Source organism: Protopterus annectens, chromosome 8.part1, assembly GCF_019279795.1.
Source record: "Protopterus annectens isolate FY-2018-M chromosome 8.part1, PAN1.0, whole genome shotgun sequence".
Taxonomy (NCBI): domain Eukaryota; kingdom Metazoa; phylum Chordata; order Ceratodontiformes; family Protopteridae; genus Protopterus; species Protopterus annectens.
Window position 1 is genome coordinate 264,118,395 of NC_056742.1, and position 20,006 is coordinate 264,138,400.

At 41.5% G+C, this 20,006-nt stretch overlaps 1 protein-coding gene across 2 annotated transcripts in view; it reads right to left on the reverse strand.

Moving 5' to 3' along the window:
• The window catches only part of FANCA (FA complementation group A), a 2,214,801-nt gene that overhangs the window by 1,899,043 nt on the left and 295,752 nt on the right, over positions 1–20,006 (reverse strand). For both annotated transcript variants that reach the window (XM_044081851.1, XM_044081852.1), the window contains exon 9: positions 15,880–15,962. In XM_044081851.1, the coding sequence (XP_043937786.1) occupies positions 15,880–15,962 (83 nt within the window). The remainder of the gene's footprint in view (positions 1–15,879; positions 15,963–20,006) is intronic.

A 20,006-nucleotide genomic window follows, 5' to 3' on the forward strand; every position in this document is an offset into this window, starting at 1 on the left:
GAAAAAATGTGCTGATGTGGCCATTCAGAGTTTTGGTATTTTGATGTTTGCGTGTCAATGAAAGGGCATTTAATGAACAGCCCTTTTGAAAATGTAATATAGACCCTATATATTAAATCTGTAGGCCACATTCTGGTTGCATAGCTAGGCTTATAAGGGCCCTAGTGGTTGCTAGCCTAGTATACACCTATGAACCTACTGTGCACACGTAACTTATGGCTGGGTGTCTTCAGAGACCATTCCTCAGGATCAGGCCTGCTGGACTCCAGTTCCAGTATATCAGCTGGGGGGAGAGTGGAAGCTACACCCAACAATATGCCCCCCCCCAGAGTGGGACATGAGGAGTTTGAATCTCCTCCAATCTCTTGTCAACTACCAAAAAGGATGACTGTCATGGGCTAAAGCCTTCAGTTGTTCAGGATGAGTAAATCATCTCCATTGACTAGAGGGCTGTTTATAAAAGGGCCTGTACCCAAAAGAGAGTTAGGCTGGGGCCTGTTGCTGTTCTCTAGCTGAGGCAGTATAGACAATCCTCAAACAAATCCTCACTCAAAGATCTTTCAGTCAACACAACCTTCTGGAAGTAAGACAGGTCAGAAAGTTTTCTGTCCAGTGTCTGCAAGTGTTAGGGTTGAAATAATTATACTTACAACAGTGCATCACATCATGCTATCATGCTCCTCCCCAAAACAATAAAGGCAGTGATGGTAATGATCTTGCATGATAATGTAATGGCCATGAGAACATACACCAGATTTATATCTAGGCAGTGAACGTAGGAGTATTTCACTGATGAAGGTTAGAATTATGATCTGAACTCAGAGAGGGTCAGAAATGTCAAGCAAAGGACTAAATAATGAAAATGCTTATGCAGTGAGCGAATGACATCACCATATGTGTTGGCACCAAGTATATGATCCAAACATGGAGATATTTTAGATGAATATCATAATGCGAGTAACAGCCAGGATTAGGCCAGTCCTAGGTTCCATCCACTTGGGTAGCCATGTATGGGGCTATATACCTCCAATGGCCCACAAAGGGTTACAGGTTATGACTGCTTTAATGATCCACATTTGTTACCCTGCTCAAACAGGGTTTGCACCAGCAAGGAAAACACCAACTCACAATATTATAAAATATTCAATTTAAAGTTTATTTACATGTGGTCCTAGTGCCCTGTGGGCAGATGCTAGAGCTATACAGGATATCATTTCTAAATATCTGGTTGCCTAAAATCTTTAATGTCTTAGAATCACTAGCACTGCCCACTGAAACACCCCAAAGGTCTTCAATGCCAAAAGCAGAAGCCTCATACCATCACCTCATTCTGCAAAAGTACTATTATATTGATATACTGTGGTATAGAGGTTTTGCCCATCACTAAATTCCAAACATCCTGAGTTTGACCAGTATCCTGGGTGTAGGACTAGCTGGTGGGGGGTGGCTGGGATTGTGCAAGTGAAACAGACTTCCCAGTCCTTGAGTAGGCAGAGTTCCTCCACAACAGCTCCCTATGACAGAAGGGCAAAGACTGTAGCACTTGCAACTAGGGGTAATGAGTGATGAAGGTATGAGAATGATCCATGTGGCTTCAGGACAGATTGAATCCAGAGGCAGTCTGGCCTGAAAGGCAGTCGAAGTTGACAAAGCTCTTGTTGAGTGGCCTCTAATCTTTCCTGGCAGTTGTTTATGTTGGGAATTATATGCATAGGTGATACTGTCAGTAAGCCACTTTGACAAGGTAACTTTAGAAACTGGTTCACCTTTCCTGTTATCCGAGAAGGAGACTAATAGCTGGTTAGATTTTCTAAACTCTTTTGTTCTATGCAAGCAGAAACGTAATTGCCTGTGGACATCCAATTGACATAGTTTATATTCTGCCTTGCTGCCTTAGTTTGGAAAGAAGACGGGCAAGTCTATTCTGCCTTGCTGCCTTAGTTTGGAAAGAAGACGGGCAAGTCAACGGAATGATTCAAATTGGTCTCAGAACATACCCTGGGAAGGAATAAAGAATTCGTTCTATGAGAAACTCTGTCTTTGTGAAAAACTAAATAGGGAGGGCGAATGGACACGGCATGGAGCTCTGAAACCCTCCTAGCTGACGTAATGGCTATTAAAAAGACTGTCTTCCAGGTCAGAAATTTTAGTTGGCAAGATGAGGCTGGTTCGTATGGTGGGAGAATCAGAGTAATCGGTACCAAATTGAGGTCCCAAGGAGGTGGAAATTCCCTTATTGGAGGCCTTAGAAGAAAAGTACCTCTCAGGAAGGCTTTGCACAATCTGCAAGACATTCATTTTAATCCCATGTCTCCTATGTGGTAGTTAGATATGGTGGCTAATTGCACTCTTACGGTAGCTGCTGCAGCACCTTAATTGAAAATCTCTGCTAAGAAGTTTAAAATTGTACTTACAGGGGCTGTGAATGGGGCTATGTGATTCTTGGAAGCCCAACAAGAAAACTTTTTCCATTTGCTAGCATACAGTTTCCTAGTTATTTTATGAGATGAAACCAGAATGTGTCACACTGCCGGGGATATGTCTGAAATCCTGGCTAAGACTGGAAGTGGAGCAACCTAGCTGTCAGTTTGAGAGTTTGAATTGAGGGATGGAGCATACCTGACTGATGAGTCAGAAGATCTGGTATCAGGGCCAGAATCCATGGCTCCTCACGGAGATGGGGCCATAGGAAAGAGTACCAAATCTGATATGGCCAGTATGGAGCAATGAGAATTAACCTGCAACTCAATGATGTGGCTTTCTGTAGGACTTTGGGGATGAGTGGAAATGAAGGAAAAACATAAAGAAGTCCCGGGGGCCAATCGTGAACAAGTACATCCCTTGGTGATTCCCCCAGAGGGGGAATTAGGGCAAGGTAGCTGCTGCATTTGGTGTTCATGGACATGGCAAAGAAGTGGCAGCACGGCTGGCCCCACTTGCGAAATATTTGGCTCGCAACTTCCTGTTTCAGGGACCACTCATGAGGCATCAGAATTGTTCTGCTTAATTTGTCCACTGGCATGTTGGATTTCCCCGGAATATGTGCTGCAATCAGAAGACGTTGAGAAGAATTGCCCATTGCCATACCCTTTGAGCCACTTGACAAAAGGGGTAGGATCTGGTTCCGCCTTGTTTCTTGATGTACCACATTACCGACGTACTGTCTCTGTCTGTATTGCAATCATACCTGGTGGAAGAGAGGTTTGGAATGCCTGCAATGCCAGAAGCATCCCTCTCATCTCTAGGACATAGATGTGCAAATGGTACCCATGTTCCCGCGAAGTTCCTTGGACGGTCTTTCCCAGATAATACCCCCCACTCTATCTGGGAAGCATCCATGGTCACTGTAGCTATTGGTTGAGGGAGAGTGAACGGTCTGCCTAGAGTTACCTGTGTATATTGAAGGCACTAGCATAGGTACTTCTTTTGAGGAGTCTGTGATTAAGATCTTGCAGGACATGGGCAACTCCTGCATGGACCACTGAGCAAAGAGTAGTAGTAGTAATCTCATATGTAGACATGCCAGAGGTACTAGTGTTATAGCAGTCGCCGTATTGCCTAAGACCTTTAGGACAAACTTTGCCTGTACCTTCTTCTTCAAGAGCAAGATGGACACGATGTCACAGTGTCTGTACCCTGTCGTGAGGCAATTTTGCTACCATGTCTTTTTGTGTTTAAGTCTGGTCCTATGAATTTAATATGCTAAGATGGCAACAAGGCAGATTTTTCGAAATTTATGGAAATGCCCAGTTCTAAACATAGATGGATGCTGGTGTCTCTCGCCTTGATTAGTAGGGTTCCTATTATTTTAGCAAATGCAATGAATTGTGAACACTGTTTAGTTGAATGTCATTAAGCGAAATGGCAAAATACCTAAAGCACGGTATGGCGATTTTTTTTCCTAGGGAAAAAAATCACTGGGCCGTTTTTGGGACTTTGCCATTTCCTCCACCGTGGTGCGATCTCGGAGTTAGTATATTTAAGTAGGGGTGTGTGGGGGGCACAGACCCCACTTTATTTTGTGTTTTGATTTTTTGATCTGTGTGTTCAACATTTTGGGTTGTCGGGGATTGTGGGTCGATTATATAGCATTTGCAATTCATTGCATTCGCTTATATAATATAGACCCAGTTAGTAGATGCTCGGTGGTGGCGGTCAGGAGCCAGTCGTCCAAGTACGGAAACACCCAGAATCCTAGACGCCTCAGGTGAGCCGTGACTACTGCCATGCATTTGGTAAACACTCTGGGGCTGTAGTGAGCCAAAGGGCAGAGCTCTGAATTGGTAATGGCTGGCTCCCAGCCTGAAGCGTAGATATCTCCTGGATCGCCTGTCCATTTTTATATGGTAGTACGCATCCTGAAGATCGACTGAGTACATCCAACTGTCTTGTCCCAGAAAAAGGAGTGCAGACTGTAGTGTTTCCATCCTGAACTTTGCTTTTTTTAAGGACTTGTTCAGCCTGCTGAGATCCAAGATGGGTCTCCAGTCCCCTGTTTTTTTTGGAACTAAAAAGAACCTTGAGTAAAGTCCTGGATCCGATTTGGTCTGTGGGGATTACTTGGATAACTCTTTCTTAGCAACCTTTGCACCTCTATGGTTGCCTGATCCCTTTGACAGTGTGGAATGTCTGGGACTGATCTTGCTTGTGGGGGTGGGATGGAGAAAGATATGTTGTATCCCCTGGATATTAATCAACTGTACCCATTTGTCTCAAGTGATGTTCAGCCAAGCTTTTGGGTACAGTGATAGTCTGCTCCTGACTGCCTCCAGAGGCAGGGAGGTGGGCTTTCTTTCAGGAGTACTGGAAGGGTCTGCCAGAGAACGCATCTCTGTCACCCTGATTTTGCGGACACCCTCTGCCGCGAGGTCACCTTCCATTGTTATTTCCTCCTCTGCCCCTGCGGGAAATGTCACCACGTACCTCAGGCAAAGCTCTTTGGGATTTACGGAACCACATTTTACCGCCCTTCTGGCCTCTGGGATATGGCGAGGTAGGGACAGAAAAACGTACTCCCACAGCAGAGTTTTGCCTTGTTGTTCGCACCTGGTCAGAGTCTCTAACTTTTGGCCCGAACAAGGATGAGCCATCAAAAGGAGCGTTTATGAAGGAAGACTTGAAGGGCTCAGCAAACTCGCAAAGGCCCATCCAGGAATGTCTCCTCAGAGCTATTCCTGTGACTGCTGCCCTACTCGCTCCATCGGCTGCATAAGAGATGAGCCTTATAGAGGAGTTGACTACAGAACTTATGGTAGCAAGCTGAGAGGTCACCTTGTTTGACAACCCGCAGCTGTAGAACCTTGGAGGGCATCTCCCAGCTCCTTCAAGAGAGCCCTCTGAAGTCTGGTAAAATGAGTTAAGTAGTTCAGTAACCTGAGTGTAAAGGCTGCTGACGAGAACATACGGTTCCTGTATCTGTCCGTCGTTCAAGATTCCTTATTCGATGGATAGACAGATGAAGACTCAGCTAACTCCTTTTTTGGTGGCCACCACTGCCACCTCCATACAATCTACCGGGACACCTTTGGTCAAGAACTCTTTGTCGGAAGTGGCTGTTATGGACTTGTTGGGCCTCCTCGGAATCGGTTCCACAGATTCTGGAGAGCCCCATGCCTTTTGACTAACTACACCAAGGAGCTGATTGAAAGGCGGAGAAACCCAGGATGTGGAGGGTCGAGATCCAAATGCCTCCAGGTATATGGACTCGTTCTCGGAAAGGGTCTTCCAGCCACCTCTGTGCTTTAGGATCTCTAGAATGTCTGAGAAGGATACATCCTCAGAGGGTGACCGTGGCAAACCTTCTGAATCCTCTAAATCTGTATCCGATGTGACAGACTCCTCAGGGGAGTCTAGATGTTTACTCTTACAAGTTCTCTTCTGAGGGACCTCTCTGGAGGGATCCTCTGGGGAGCTTTCAGAAGAAAGTGACTCACCCAATGGGGTGTCCTGGGGCACTGGTTTTCTTTACCTGGGGGGGAGTGGTACAGAGGCAGACACCGGCACCTTAGGGAGAAGAATGCCTGGATCCGAAGGTGGAGCCGCCAGGAATGACAGCACACTCATCACCTCGAAGGCACCATGACCTGGGCTCAACAGAACCAGGAGACTTCCCCCGTACCAATGAGGTGGTCTCAGAGCCCAATGTAGGTGCCGAGCTCATCTGCACCAATGCCCCGAGAGGTAGGTTCGGATCCGACAAGGGTCCAATTCGACTTTCCTCTCCAGACCCGACAGGGAAGCATCGGCTCCCAGACCTCTAAGAGGTCAGAGTAGAAGTCGGGGCCGAAAACTCAGAGGTAAGTCTCTGCCCCAAAGGTTCCACCACAAAGATATCCAAACACTCCGGCTCCGAAACCAATCAGGTCGGAGGAGGACCAGAAGATGGGGCAGTAATAGATGTCGATTCCACTTCCTTATGGGCTGGACTTCAAAGGATCTTGGCAAGAGCCTGAGTCCATAGCAGCCTCTTTACCACCCGCTCCACATCATCAGATCCTGGAGGATCGAGAGGACTGGGTCGAGGATTTTAGGCCATCAGCCACCGACTGCAAAAAAGGTAACTAAGGAGACCGGCTCCAAGGTTGGGGACCTGCTCAGTCTATGGCTCCTAGTCGGTTCTGACAAAACTGGTGGAACCGAAGGAGTGGTGTTTTCGGGCCTGAAAGCCTTCAGGTCCAAAGTCTTGTCCTTAGATGCCTTTTTTGCTGGCTCAGAGACAGCAGCCGAAGAAGAAGCTCTTTTTGTCGAATTTTCAGACCTTAGGAATAAAGAAGATTTAGATGAGGTCTGGTTTCCTTCCAACGTCTCAGAAAAAGGACCCTTGAGTAATCCCCTTACTATAAGTTTGTTCTTGCATTCCTGCAGGATTCCTGGAACTAAAACCATAGCAAATAGAGCAGGAATCCTGAAGGTGAACCGCACCTAAGCAATAGACACAACAAGTGTGTCCGCCGGTTATAGACATTTTCTGTGTACAGGAGTCACATTTCTTGAAGCCTGACTGCTTCACTTCTTTCCCTTCTTTGGACATAGTGGAAAGCACAACCAGAACAACAAAATCACTGTCCAAAAAAACTATATTAAAGATAATAAGAAAGCTACCAGAAAAAACAACTATCCAGCTATTTCACACCACACAAAACACAGGTAAATACAAAAAGGCTACCCTATTTGTTTTTTTTTTTTTTTTTTTTTTTAAATAGACAAGCAGAGAAGGGACTAGAGTAGAGGTCTCTAACTCAAATGATGATCTCCTCTAGCCAGAGAAGACGTCTTTAACTAAGACAAAACCTCTTGATGGAAAGGAAGTAGAAAAAAGGGGAAGCTGGATTTAATACGAATGTGGTACATATGTTCTCTTACCCTGTCTCTTAACCTTCTACTCGTCTTACCAACATAAAATGCAGAACATGATGTACAACTAGCCAAATAGACAACATGCTCAATTCAACAATCAGCCTTAACCTTAAACTTAAAACACTGCTTAGTTATCGGGTATGTGAAAGTGGCACTACTATCCATGTACACAGAAATTACATCTGTTACATGGTGAGGTACAACACTGTAATAATTCATTCGATACAATGGCTAAATCCCTTGGATAACACAATAATCTTTGTAAATTTATTCTATTCCTGTAAAGAAACCGTGGTTGTCTCCTACGTATTAAATCCAGAGTTAATGCCCTGTCGAAACATGCACTGGAGACCAATGAACAACATAGCTTCAGGTTTTTGGTCATGAAAGCTAACACTCTCAGTACATGGGGGGGGAGATGTTAGGAACTATACAGAAAGGTGCGAGTTGAAGTGGATTATTAGGCTCAGAGCAGATAAAAAACCTGGCCTGAATGACAAGGTACCTTTAAGACCTGTGTTAAAGAATAGAAAATTGAAAGTTAAACATTGAAAGGTTTGCATGATATATTTTTATATAAAGTTTTTATATTTTGCCACAATCTATTATGTATTTGATGCCTGAAATGCATTTTAACAAATGTATAATTTTTTTATTATATATTTTATAGAATTTTTAGACTGCAGGATGTGATATCATAATTTTAGTTAATTGATTAATTAATAGTTGTATTTATATATGTGCTTCACATGTAGAGATGTTTTTGGTCTGAAGAAGCCCTGTTGGGTGAAAGTGCTTACCAGTTCTGTATTTAATAAATCGATTTGGATTTTTAACAAGTACTGTTCCTGTGGATTTCGTGAATTGGATTGTGTCACTTTGCATATGTGGATCGTTTTTATAAGCCTTGGCTTTCTCCTGTGCTTATTTGTGTCTTGTTTTAAAAGAATAAATACATTATTTTATGTCATATGGGTTATATGGAATGAAAGAACAAATGAAATTATGTTGAATGGTAAATGGATTTTGGCAAAAATATTAAGTAAAACCATATGATAGTTATGGAAAAAGGAGTGGGGTCTAATAGGGATGAAAATTTAGTATGACTAAGGAAAATTATGAATATGTGTAAATATAATTGTATATCTATACATTTGTACATTTGTAATTATTTACAGCATTTACAAATAAGAGTTAATTTTATATACAAAGGATCCTTAATCTTTTTGATAGCTAACATGGGATATTTACATCCAGCAGAACTACCATGAGCTGAAGCAGATGGGGCCTGCCTCGTTTTAACATCTCATCCGAAGGACAACTCACTCAGAAGTGTATCACCCCCCCCCCCCCATGCCACACTGCAGTGTTAATTATCAGCTTTTGCACTACTATTGCACTTCTGACACTGACAAATGCCTCACTGACCATAACAAGTAGGTACTTGGTAGACTCAGGAATTTGCTCACCCACACGTCAGCTTCAAATATAACCTCATTAAGTATTTTGACGTACTTATTTACTATGATGTTATACTTTTACTACAGTTAGATGTATAAACAACATGCTATGTCTGTGGTGTAGTAGATAAAGGTTGTACATCAGCAGTAGAGCTGTAATGTAAACTTACCACTGATACAACATTGTGCTAGTAGTACATTGTTCTGAATATTCATACAACTATAAAATTAAACATTTCATAAATTATATTTAGGAATACACTGTAATATCTACAGTACTATTTAAAAGTAAAGCATAGCATTATAATATATTTTGATCTAAGACAAGATAAGTGACTGCAAAAAAAACTAGGGAAATAAAGGGAAGGATCAAGAAAAAAACAAATGGACTGCCACATGGCTAAAGGATAGAACACAGAGTTGCAGTGAAACAGAGAATGCTGCAGTCATAGCCACAACATCAGTGCAGCCCAAATTAGGTTGGAAGAGGGAAAGTCCCCCGCCAAGGAAAATAACAAAACTGCCTTCTCCACAGTCTCTGATTTCAAAATCAGGTCTCTCTTTCACATTACTCACAGCCTAGTCCACCAGTGAGGAATGAAAGTAGTTCTTTATCTACTACTTCTAGTATGTCGAGGGATCAGTTGCTAGTGTCCTCTCCAGCTCAACTGGTGAACCTGGGAATATTGAGGCAATGTTACAATTGCCTCATGTACACAGACAAACCTCTCCTTCTCCCACAAAACACAAATACATGCGAGAGATGCAACTATACGGCCAAACTGGAGGCTGAGCTCTCTCAACATAGGACTGGCAAGACCAGACAGGAGGAGAAGGCAACCACACACAATACATACCCAGTCACACATGGTACCATCACAACTTCAAATCATACACATACTCACACAAAGACATACTGAGGCTCTGGTCAAAAATTTACCAAAACAGCAGAGGCCACCAAAGCAGACACCCAAACAACTACCACCTCACGACCCAACACATGCAACACATAGACCACACAGTCAGAGTGTCAAACAGTCACAGCCCTTAAGGCCAAACAAAATGCCAGACACACTTGTCATTGGTGATTCCATAGTCAGGCACACTGACGCCCCGCTCACCAGACTGAGTAAGGAGAAGGTCACAGTAAGTTGCCTGTCGGGCGCTAGAATCCGCCACATAACGCAAGCACTCAGGTCTCTCAACAGCAGGTACAAGCGACTCAGTCATTGTCCACGCTGGTGTCAACGACCTGAGACATACCTCCTGGACTACATGAAAGGGACGCCGAGGAGCTCTCTGATTATGTAGCCCAGGCAGGTATGACCCTGACCTTGAGCAGTATCCTACCTTCACCTAGAATGATGCCACAATACAGTGATAAGATGATCAGCTTTAATAATTGGCTTAAATTCTGGTGTCATTCAAAGGGGATCCAATGTCTGTCTGCCTGGGATGACATGCTGGACAAGCCACGCTGCAAGGGACGGCTTGCACCTGTCACCCCTGGGGTTCCGGATATTGGCAGAGGCCCTTGCCACCCGCATAGTGCGTTTTTTAGGCAAGGCTCAAATTCTAAACCTACCACCCTAGAACACCAAAAAGGAAAAACTAAGGGTAATGCTGCTCAATGCCAGAAGTCTCAATCTCAAGATGCACGCACTCGAGGCCCTTCTCAATATGGAGAACATCGATGTCTGTGCTGTGACAGAAACCTGGTTCAAGGCTCCTGAGAGCACCCCAGCATTAACAGGTTTCACCTCATATCACACGCCCGCCCCAAAATCCGGACAACACCAAGAAGGAGGGGGTGTCCATATTCATAAAGGACACCCACACCTCAAGGTTGGTGGCAACGCACGATGCATCGGAGACCATCCAGGTGCAATTAACCATAGGCAAGACTGCTCTGCAATTTGTAGCATGTTACAGTCCACCCTCTCAAACTCAGGAACCTCACATGGCCTTCCTGAAAACATTGGAGGGATAAATGTATCTCCAAACACCATCATACTAGGTGACTTCAACTACCCTAATATAGACTGGGAACACTACTCAAGCCCTAACACTCTAACCCAAAGATTCCTGGAGTTCATAAACTCAAATGCCATGGAACAACTAGTCACCATCCCCACAAGAGGTGAAAACATACTTGATCTCATCATCACGAACATGGGATCAAAATGTTCAACACCGAAGTATACCCCTCACTGGTGAGATCAGATCATAAACTAATCTCGCTGGAGGTCCTCATCCCGCCCCACCTGAAACAAAAAGACCACAGTGAAAAACTTCTCAAAAGCCGATTTCACACTTCTAAAAACTAGTGTGGTCTCCTTTAAGGCCCCTGAGCCAGTGGTAAACATTACTCAAACCGCTGAATCACTTACAAATGCCTTCTACCAGCACCTACAGGACTGCATGGATCAGGCAATCCCAAACAAAACTAAGACTCTCTGTACCAAAGGCAAGCGCCCAGTCTGGTGGACCCCAGCCATAAACAAGCTCTACAACAAAAGGAGGAAGCTACTACAAGATAGAGCAAAATCCTTGAAAGGTAAGACACCTTTGATCATTATAAGTAAAAACTAAGAGCTCTCATAAAATCATCCAAGGCAAATTTTGAGAGAAAAATCGCCAAGGACTCTAAAGACAATCATAAGGCCTTCTTTAGCTATGTTAGAAACCTAGGAGGAAACTCCCAGATATGCTCAGAATTAGTTCAAAATGATGTGAAAATTACTGAACCTACACACATTGCTAACATACTGGCTGACAGGTTCAGTGCAAACTTCTCCCTCCCCAAAAGGAGAGATATCTATTCCAGAGGATTGTAGCCCCCAAACATCTCCAATGCCCAGGTGAGAACTGCCCTCACTAAGGCAAAACACAGCATCCATGGGACCGGATGGTGTCCCCGGCTGTGTGCTTCATGAACTCAACGAGGAATTAAACCCACAGTTAGGACAGCTGTTTAATCTTAGCCTCACCTCAGGATATGCACCCAAGGAGTGGCGACGGCGACTGTGGTCCCACTTCATAAGGGCGGTGCCTCCACAGACCCTGGAAATTACCCCATTAGCTTGACAAGCCTTATCTGCAAAGCCATGGAGAGGATCATAATGGAACTCATAAATAAAGACATAGGGAACTTGCAGACTTTGGATCCAACCCAGTTTGGCTTTGTCAAAGGCAGATCCTGCCTCTTAAACTTGGTTGACTTTTTCGAGACAGTCACCAAGGCCATTGATGAGGGAAAGGCAGTCCATACAGCCTACCTCGACCTGGCAAAGGCCTTCACACAATACCCCACTCAGGTATCATCGAAAACTCATCAGCTTGAATGTAAACCCATACATCACAAGATGGGTTGCAAACTGGCTAAGCGACAGAACCCACAGGGTCAGAGTTGCTGGAGCCATGTCAGACTCAAAGCCTGTCACAAGTGGTGTCCCACAGGGCTCAGTCCTGGGTCCACTCTTGTTCGCATCTACTTTTCTGAAGTACAAGCAAACACAGGAGGGTTATGGCTGACAAAGTTTGCAGATGACTGCAAACTGGGCCATAGTCGAAAACACATCTGACACAGATATCCTCCAGAAGGGCCTCACAGAAACGGATAACTGGTGCCAGAGCCATGGCCTGAAGTTAAACGCCAAAAATGCATAGTCATACCCTTCGGGAAAAACAAGGTTACCCCTAGCTACCATATAGGTGACAATCCACTGAGCACAGAAAAGTCATCAGGGATCTGGGGACCCAAGTTGACAGTAGTCTTCGCTTGACACTCATGTTGCTAAAGTAGTTAGGAAAACCTTCTATATCGCCCACCTGATCATGAAGGGATTCACATCTAGATCAAGGGAGGTCATCGTCCCCTGTACTCATCACTCATTAGACCTATGATTGAGTACAATGCCCCGCTCGAATGTATCTGACCAGACACCTGATGCAGCTTGAAAGGGCCCAAAAGTTCCTCACCAAAAGGATAAAGGGTCTCAAAATATGTCTTATGCTGCCCGACTGAAAGAACTCCAGCTTTATTCAGTCTCATACCGCTTGCTCAGAGGTGACCTGTGCCTGACATATAAGGCCATGTCAAACCCAGATTTGATGAATATGCTTCACCTCAAAAATCTAGATCCCTCAGAACCACAAGGGCGGAGACTTAAACCTTGACACGGTTATAAATAGAACGTGCTGGAGGGACAGATTCATCACCCAGAGACTCCCTGTGCTGTGGAACAAAATCCCGGTACATGTGAGGCAGAGCACCTCGCTGGCCTTGTTCAAGAGGAATCTTGACCAATGGATGGGAGATCGCAGATATACCCCAGGGATTACTTCAGTGTCACTGCTTGACAGAGGCACAGAAAAATGATAGGCATAGTTTTTATTCAAACTAAAGGGGTGGCGAAAGCCACATAACTATGGGCTAGGCTTATAAATGCCTTTGGGCAGATAGCCTAGTATGAACCTATGAACCTATGAAAACAGTTTGAGGCCCCAAAATCTGAATGGAAGAGGCAAATCTGTTCTCACTAATGCATGTCACAACTCTGGACTCTATTCAGACTCCTTATCCAGCACAAAAGGTAGATAAATGCAGTGACCACAGGACCTACTGCTTGGTCAACAGGATCACATAAAATTCTGTCTCAGGATGTTTAAAAAAGAAAGACAACTCCTCTGGGGATTCTGCTTTCTTTTAGAATGAAGGTTTAGAGTGTTTCCATGCAGCAAAAATAGCATCCCAAGGGACAGGTTTCAGGGGAGAGTAATGGTCAAAGGTCTTCACTTTCCTTCTCTAAATAATGGTTTCGCCTTTTAAGGAGAGAAAACACAGGGACTGTAAGAAAACCTAAGAATATCATCTGGGGTGTCTCTGCATATGAGAAAATAACCAACGGAGAGGCACTGTCTTAGTCTCTCAGACATGAATATATTCAGCCCTTTATTTTCCCTCATCCATAAGAACTTGGAGATTGAGGGAGACTTCATCCTGCTGCTAGATCCACCAAGAGACAGCCTGTGTTCACTCAGGATTTCAGGTGCAAAAACAGGGAGAGACACATTATGAATGGTTGGCTCCCACCTTAAACAGAGGCAAAAATGTATCAGAGGCATCTGCAGGGTCCTTCCAGTGCCACCAAATTGCATCATCTAAGAATGCATTCCTACACCATGCTGGTCACATCTTACCAGATATTTAATAACAATTAAAGGTCAAATGCTGAGAGTTGAACTTAGACCAACTCATTGCAGGATTTTCAGATGAAGCATCTTCAACTCCTGCTGGCAAGGCATGGAATATGAGAGCGGAAAGTAGAATGCTCTTTAATACTCTTGGATTGTAAACTCCAAGCACTTACTAGGTGATTTCAACAGCCTGGTCTGTGTGAGCCCAACAATTAACTATGTCCTCCAGCATGGGAGATGTGTTACTCAAACTAGGGGATGAATCACCTAGACTGGTAGCCAGAAATATGTCTCTCTTGCTGGCCATCAGCAGATACCAGGTACAAGCTAAGTACCTTGCTAGCTAAAGAACAGCTCAAGCCAGGATAAGTGTGCAGGTCATCATAGGTGCACACGTTGCTAGAGGATGATTTGGTTAGTGCCTTGTATTGTTCTCTTATGTTTCCTTCCCTTCACATTTTTGCCTGGGATCAAGCAAGGGACCTTGTTGCCAAGCCCTGCACAAATTACCCTGTAACGCCATCACCTAGCATGTGCTACGATAAAGCTCACATTTTTCAATGCTTGGTGGCTTGCTGAATCTTTGACTCTTCCAACATTATGCACACTCCTGAAGTAGTACAAGCAGCACTTACATGAGCCTTGGGTGGTGACAGGAAACCTGCAGGGATATTTAGATTGTTTAGCTTCTTTAGCATTACTCAATAAAAACTTTCCTATAAGACTTGCTAGGATTTCAGATTTAAACTATAAATGGCAAGAAATGACTAGGATAATCAAGTTGGATGCACCTTCCTAGACATCACTACACAATTTATGGTGTGATGTGGTGGGAGATCAGTGTGTCCGTGACTGTAGTAACCAAACTGAAAAAAGTGTCAAATAAAAGCCTGAAAAAAGAGGTGTTCACCTGTGTTACCAATTCAAGTGCCCACAATTTAGACAAAATGATTTCTAAATGTCAACCATCAGCTTAAGACCCACTGAAACAAAACTGAAAGAAATATGGATAAAACTCTTTATGCCCTGTCTCCATGTGTACCAGAATTTCATCTCAAATGATGGCAGACTTCCCTGCTGACAACTAAAAAAGAAAAAAAATATATACTACTTTGATACATAAAAAAACAAATATTTCAAAACTGGACAATTAATGAAAATAAAGTATACATGATGCATATCTCTGGTGTCCAGATAAAAAAAGAACCTGACAAAAAACACCTCCTTTATGGCTTGCAAATATGCTACTACTAGATGCAGTAACTCAGTGAAGTATTAAAATGCATTTAAATAAATTAACTATACTCTAAGTGTAAAGTGAACATGCTGGGGACACCTTCTCACCCTAAGCTATTTTTCCTATCACTCTCTACCAGTTTAAGTAGTCAAATTTTAAAAACGTGCTTTATGCTATAAGCAGATGGCAATCTGTATGAAGAAATAGCAGATTTTAAATTTCAAAAAAGAGTGGACACACTTGGTCTGATAACTTACAAAAGCATGTGTGTACACACGTGCACCGTGCACATATCCATGACTGTGTGTGCAAAGGGAAACCTCAGAACATCAGGCAGCAAGCTGCAACTTCTAAAATGAACTGGTGCATATCCATTTGTAAACCCTGTTATTACCTCTGTGAAGTAATTTAACTCTTCAGCTGTTAAACTTCACTTATCTTGAGACTTAAGGTCTTCTAATTCTTGTTCTGTTTTAAGTATTTTAGATAAAACCTACTAGGAGAAAACAAAACAAGACTTTTTTTTACAAAATGAAAACTACTGGACTAATATGAAAACAAACTGCACACTCCCTCCACCACCACCACCAAAAGACAATCTTTTCAGAATCTATTATAGATTATTACCTGAGGGGTTTTCTGAAGGTCAGCTTTGGCTCCCATGGCAAAAGTTTCACGAAATCCATTCCGTACCAGCAAGATAACAATGTCTTAAAAGTAAACACAAAAGTTAAAAAAAAAAAATTTTAATTCTTACTACAGTCTACTCATTCCAGACCTGTCAGTCTCAATTCATCTCCACAGATCATTCACTAATGGTCAAAGGTGCACATCACTAATTCTCCAGATAAATAACTTTAGGTAGCCATTGGATTTTATCACTAGATAGAGTAATTCATAGGTAGGTAGGTTCTAGGCTATTGGCCCAAGGGCCTACATAAGCCTAACCAACAAGTTTCCCTGGCTTACGCCACCCAAGAAAGTTATTTTTAGTAATGTTTTCAGTTTTCCCTTATGAGGTTTTCTAAAATTCCTCACCAGATTTAGGCAGCCTTCCCTTTTCTTTTTTCTAACCATCTAAATTAATTGGCTAGGCCTTAATCAAACTATAGTCTCCTTCTGGTCACCCAAAAGCATCACATTTTAAGTTGCAACATGAGTTCCCAGCACTAATCGAAAACAAATCTTAACAATTTCTATTATTCTTGTGCAATATACACATTTTCTTTTAACAATTCTTTATTCACTCCCAACATTTCATAAACTGATATTTTTTTAATTTTCTCAAATCTCAGTCCTCCTCCTCCTGGGCATTAATCTACATATATTTTCCCGATAAATTCCACTTATTACTTTGAACTTTGCTACTTTCCTTTTCTAAAGATCTTGCATCTAGTTGTTTTATCGCCTTTACAATATTCATTACCTTCATTTCAATTGATTTAGATTTTAATTACAATTTTCTTGTAATTGCTTTTTTGGCTACAAATAGCATTAAAACACACACTAAGGCTTTAATGCTCAGGCAATTCAGATCCTGGAATCCACTAACTTCTGACATTTCCAAAAACATGTCCTCAATTTCTCTCTTTTCCCTATCAGATCACCAACATTTACTATCAATCTGAGAAAAAAAAGTTTATTTGGGGTATAAAAATATCTGTGCAAACACTTCCATGCAAAACTCCTAAACCTTCAGGAATTTGTTGTGTACTTGGGTACCCTACAGATTTTTACCCATTGTTCCTTTGTAACCTTGTGCTTTTATTCTCTTTTCCTAAATCTTTACTAACCTCCTCTAAATGTGTCTTAAAGTTATCCTTTTTAAGCTATATTCTGTTCTAAACTCAACAAAAACTCTACCAAAGTTGGTCTTTCAGTTAGCACTCCCCTTATGTCCTTCTTTTTGCCTGTCCTTAGAGATCAAGCCCCGACAGGGAAGGCAGTCTCTAAGCTGTAGTTCAAATTCCTGCTTAGCTGTAGTCTTACTTTATAACCTTTTCCACCTGAATTATTTGTTCACTATACCTCCATCCTTTACTAATTTCTTCTAATAAATTCCAGCCCCTCTTGGTTTTCTCTACATTCCACTTGCTGGCATCTCTTTTGGTAAATTCCCTTCTCCATTCCAGTGTTGGAGAAGTTCTTAGAATGTTTTCCGATGCTTTAAGACTATAATATTCTGCATAGCTTTAACTAGTCTCCTTAAGGGCTTGTATCCAAAAACCTAGTCTTTTTGTAGCTCGAACTCCCCACCCTCATTTCATCATTACCACTTTCCAATTTGATTTACAACCTTCTGCTTGGGTTATGTACACAAGCCTTAAATGTGAACTTTTTAAGTACTATTTCAAATCAGGTAATCTAAACCATTTTCTTTTATGGGAAGAATCAACTTAGCCCACTTAAATTTTAAATTCATCTCCTCCCAAATAAATTCCTTTGACTCTTTATTGTCATCTATACATTCTTCTCTGGTAGATAAAAATCATGCCTGAGTTGTATAAAACTAAAGGGAGTAAAATAATGCTCACTGATTATATCTTACTATTCATAATACTAAAATTAAACTAGAAGCACTTATCTTCTATTTAGTCTCTCCCATGTCTTTAGCTGCTATAATAGAATACTTTATAAGCCATACACCTAAGTGCTTCATCACATCCCCTTACGTGTACGCACTACTGAACAAACTAATGCACAGATGCATAGTTCACTGCTACAGCTTTTGTTTTATCTTGATGTATTTTATATCCCGAAAAGTCATGAAACCATCCTAAAATGTTCTTTTCTGGATTTATCAAGTACAAAATAATATCTGCAAATAAAAGCTAACTTTACACACCGGTTATATTTGTGAATCCTTTATTTTATTTCCTAATGTGTCTAAATATTTCATAAATAACAATGGGGAAGAGAATATCCTTGTCTAGATCACCTGTTCAAAGATACATTGTCCAGAGTGCAGCCCTTCTGCCTTCATATTTGCATTAGACCCTTCATATATCTTCATTATTAACCCTATTATTCTATTACAAAAAGAAAATGGTACAATTGCCCTACTCAAAATCCCAGGTGATCCTAAATACTTTCTCTGCATCAGTACTCATTAACAAAAAGTAGTGTTTTCTTACACTTCCGTTCCCTCTGAGTCATCTTTGTTTTACTAATGTTATCAAGTGCTTGCTTCACCTCAACAAAAAGCATATTTCTCATTCTCTTATCTAGTACAGATAACCACTTTATAACCATGGCTTAAAATTGAACAGGGTTTATATGAAGCAGAAATGAAGGGTCTTTATCCTCTTTTGGTAATAATGCAACCAGAGCGGTCTTCCAAGATGCCAGCATACCCTCCTTTTGAAACATTGCTGAGCAAAGCTTTCCAGATCTTTGTAACTCTTCCCTCTTAACTTCCACATTTCTAAAACAGCCTGTTCCTTATACTTAGCTGTTAATGGATTACACAGCACAGTTATTATTTCATCCTTTCCTATCTTAGCTATTAATTGTTGAGCCTCATTGTATTCTTAACTTGGCATAAAAATGTATGTGTTTATGGAAGATTTTGTTATCTTATCTTGCTTTCCCCATTCCTCTACTTTATACATTTTATTTCATAAAATTTCCAACTGTTATAGCATTTCTGATTATTTTATTGTCATAAGGTCCCCAAGTTTGGATACAACTATTTCTACTTTCTGTTGCTCGTTATTGTGCTAAAAGCTTTTGTGCTTTGAGGTCATCAAAAACTCTTTAACAGCAACCTAAGTGTATACATAGTGTCAAAATAAATTTTATTTAGCATTTTCTCCTTTTCTTGCTCTTAGAGATTTCTCTTATTTTACAATACTTTAAACTAATTCAACCACTCTAAACAATTCCTATTACTTCTTTCCCATGTCTCTAACTCTCTTATTTTGATTTTTAAGTTAATTTTCATTTATCCCACTCATTACCTATCCCTAAGAAGTAATTTCTATTTTCCCAAATAACTTTCAGATCATGCCTACTATCCATTTCTTAAACTCTTTTCTTTTTAATAAACAAGTCGGAAATAGACATCTGATTTTAAATAATTTCTCTGCACCTCTATCTTAGATTTTTATTGGTACAAGATCTGATACCGTTTTATAATGGTTCTCAAAGCTTTCAATTACATAAACACGCTCCCGTGAAATACAATTCCTATCCAATTTAGCACAGTTATTGTATCATGTTGAATAATATGTAAATCATACAGGAAGTCTTACTAATTGTGAATTCAATAGCAGGAACTCTGATACATCTTCCATAACAAATATTCAAATACATTTCTTCAGCATTCCACACTCTTGTTGTAGTTTCCCTATTGGGTCCACTAATACATCCTCTTTATTCCAAACAGGTTCCATTCTCCACCCATAAATAAAATTTCCCACTGAAAACTTATTTCTCTCAAAATTCTCCTAAGCTCCTGTAGTACTTAGCAGAATAAGCCCTTGCTACCACAAATCTAGATTTGTCCTTTTTGCCTTCTTTTAAATAATGGGGCCTCCCCCTCACAACCACTATTACTACTCCCCTTCTCTTTTGTTCTAATATCCCACTGAATGTCATCATCTTTGTCAATTTTACATGCTCATTCTATTCAAATGTATTTCCTGCAATATCGCCATTTGCACACTATACTGCTTAATGTAACTCAATGCTTTTTTTTTTTGGTCCATACTTCTTAGTTCATTTACATTCCATGTTAATACTGACAAAGAAGC